The 3,369-nt window shown below is 35.9% G+C and overlaps 1 protein-coding gene across 1 annotated transcript; it reads right to left on the bottom strand.

The window, feature by feature from the left end:
* On the bottom strand, nucleotides 678-2,087 carry LOC105155601. Its single transcript, XM_020698699.1, has 2 exons — nucleotides 1,068-2,087; nucleotides 678-923 (listed from the first exon to the last, which is right to left on the bottom strand). Exon 1 carries the CDS (start codon nucleotides 1,917-1,919, stop codon nucleotides 1,083-1,085), a length of 837 nt encoding a protein of 278 aa, XP_020554358.1. The 5' UTR covers nucleotides 1,920-2,087; the 3' UTR covers nucleotides 678-923; nucleotides 1,068-1,082.

Genomic DNA, 3,369 nt, shown 5'->3' with positions numbered 1-3,369 from the left:
CCTAATAAACTACTTGGCCGCCGAAATAATTAATTCTTTCAATTGCAGATTAGGGTGTCTAAATAATTGAATAATTACGGTAGGGACTTAATTTTTCCTAACTTGATTTATTAGTTTCAAATATATATATATTGCTTATGTCATTCCATACCAACTAATAAATCAAACGGGCTATTTTGATTGATAGGCATAGTTACCACTAGCACAAGAATGCCACAGCTTAGCCCCAGGACATGAAATTTACCAAGAAATATAACTATTTATTATTGTTAATTATTATTAGGATTAAATGCAATTTTGGTCCTCACTATTATAAGGGCAGCTTAGTTCGAAAGAAATTGTTTGACCTACAATAAGTCAATAATAAATCAATCGAGGTATATATCAATTTTCATTTAATTTTTTTGTTAATATTAGCAAATCTAGTGAATTTTAACTAATGGAGGGACTAACTTGTTAGATATAAGAAAATCTTAGGGTGCTAGATATAATTTCCCAAACTACAAAAGAATTTACGTGTAATTACACCAAACCACAGGAGAGGAGAGTGTAATTATCCCATAAAATTATAGCCAATGGTAAATTTTCTTTCAATGCCGATAAAGAATATTAATTTGTTATGATTTGTAAGTCATAATAATTTATAATGTAGAAAATAATTTGTATAAAAAATAGGGTAAGTAAACAAGACCAACATGATGATACTTCCTTCAACTATTGAACTACAAAAATACAATTCAAGGCTGCTGAAGTTCGGACACAAGGATAGCCTTCCGCAACCTTGTTCCATGATAGATCTTCTATCACATTATTCCTACAATCACACTTATACAAACGCAAACGTACAAAATTACGATAATGTACAATATAGAACATGTGCACAACATGGACTATTTCAAATATCAGGATCCCCTAACATGTTCCTTCACAAAAAAAAAAAAAAAAAAAAAGAAGTTATTTACATCGATTGCCCGACAATTAATCTCCGGTCAAAATTCAAAAATTTAAAAAATAAATAAAAAAAAAAATGCACAAGACCAGAGATCTCAAGAACTCCAGAGGCATACATGAACAATTCTTGATCAGAAGCTTCTCCTATGGCCCTGTTGTTGTTTCTGCTGAGTTTTGTTGTCCGTCAGCCCATTTATAACACTTTTAGGCGAAGATGGTCCCTCGCTATGCACACTCATCTTCTTCTCACTGAATTTCCTCACATACTCCTTCTTTCTCTTAGGTTTCCTCTGATCATTTGATGAAGATGAGGTCCCTCCAACTATACTCGGCACCAAATACCACCCGATCGACGTGCACAGAATTGCAAACGACCGGCCGTTTATCGCTAGAAACAGCAGTATCAGGAGCACGACCACCGGGAAGTAGTACCACGGCTGCAGCCTCAAGTTGTCGAGCCTAAAGCTCGCGTTGCATCTCAAGCACCTCTTCTTCTTACGCGTTTTCTCGCCCGATTCCTCTTTTGACGATCCCTCTGCAGCAACCTTCTCTTGATCTGCTGCATGATCCGCGGCTGCTTGATTCGTCGTTGCGGTGTTGCTGTTTTGTGACTGCTTAATCATCATCGAATTGTTGTTCCCACTGCTCTTTTCTTGTTTCTTCTCCTTCACCTTGACGATGATGGGCTTGACTTGGTCGGAATCATTGGTGTAGACGAACCGGACAAAGGAGATGTCCTCGGAGCCCATCTGAGTGTAAATCTTCTGCTTCTTGTCATCGAGATCTGCTAGAAGGGCGTAGAACTTGTCGAGGCCCCTATCGGCATAAGGGTTCTTGTTCGAACTGTCCCTGCCGATTATCTTGCAGAAGCTCGTCGTCCTCTTAGATCGCTTCGGCGTGGGGCTTGGACTGCCGTACAGTTCCTCTTCGTCTTCATGGCCAAAGCTTCCACTCCCACAAATGAACATTTGAATCAATGGATTGATGCAATTCGGACTTAATTCTTGATTAGGGATTGAGGGTTTTGATTCTTTTGGGTTGTTGTGCTATGGATTGAATCACAGAAAGCGAGAGCCACAAAGTATAAGTGTATTATATATATATAGAGAGAGAGAGAGAATTGATCAAGAGAGGTAGCGGTCAAAGAAATGCAAAGTCTTGTGCAAGTATATTAATTCCATGGAAGCTTCGATTTTCTTACATATTTTGGATTTGTGGGGTTTGACTTTAGAGGAGGGGCTAAATGTAATGTGATGAAGATTATGTCTGAACGTGATTCCAGGGCTTTCTAGTAATTTAATGTCTGCCCTTTTATTAAATTTGGATTTAGATTTAGATTTGATTTGAAATAGTCCGTAGTCTAAAATGGATATATTAATTAAGATTCAAATATAGTTTGATGATCAAGCCAAACACGACGTATCACGTCGGAACACTTGCCTATCTCTGGTAAATAATCTTGAATATTTTTCTGAACACGGTTTTGGTGTGATGGACAAGGAACGAGGTTGATTTTTCTATCCAATTATATTTCCTTCACATTGACTGCAACTTATATATGTATTAGCAGCATTATTTAATCCTTCTATTCTCAATTACTATCATTTCAATTATTTTATTTCAGAAAGTTTGTTTGTCCACTGTTAGAAAAATATGCATTTTGGTCCCATAATTTTGGACCAAAGACACTTTTGGTTCAGTCGATTTTTGTTTTGTATTTGAGGATGATAATTTACAGAAGTAGTGGATCAGGTCCAATTTATGCTGAAAATGTTAATTTTGTAGAAAAATGTGGTTGTCATGTGTTAAGTATGTATTTTTTTTTTTCCAGTAAAAATTCAACCAAATGTGCTAAATTTTTAAAATATAGTGGTTTGGATTTTCTCACTCCAAAAAAAATTGGAATTGCGAATGGATCTTTTGTGAAGGGTAACAACCGTAAAAACTTGTGATGAGATTTGTAACGAGTTTGTGAGGGATGACTTTATCGCGTCCTTTATATATACCATATTTAATATATTTGGGCTGGGTCAATCATTGCAGAACCCGTTCCATAATGAGTTTAGCCATTTGTTGTCTCAAAACTCGTCTTGAAATTGCACCCATTTTGATTTTCTCATGAGTTTTGGGTTGACCGAAATAAGATGGTTATGTAAATAGAACAGTTGTCCGTTTCAAAATTATTACTAAATCCTTAATAATTTTGTTGCAACTTTGTAGAACCCGTTCCAAAATGAGTTTATCCATTCGTTGTCCCAAAAGCCGTCTCAAAATTAAACCCGTTTTGATTTTCTCATGCGTTTTGGGTTGACCACTTTGAAAATAAGATGGTTATGTAAAAAGAACAAGTTGTCCATTTCAAAATTGTTACTAAATCCTTAATAATTTTGTTGCAATTTTTTTCTCCGCTCTAAATTT

Source organism: Sesamum indicum, linkage group LG2, assembly GCF_000512975.1.
Source record: "Sesamum indicum cultivar Zhongzhi No. 13 linkage group LG2, S_indicum_v1.0, whole genome shotgun sequence".
In the NCBI taxonomy this organism is placed as follows: domain Eukaryota; kingdom Viridiplantae; phylum Streptophyta; class Magnoliopsida; order Lamiales; family Pedaliaceae; genus Sesamum; species Sesamum indicum.
The sequence above is the reverse complement of the archived record's forward strand: the minus strand, read 5'-3'. Positions and strand labels throughout refer to the sequence as shown.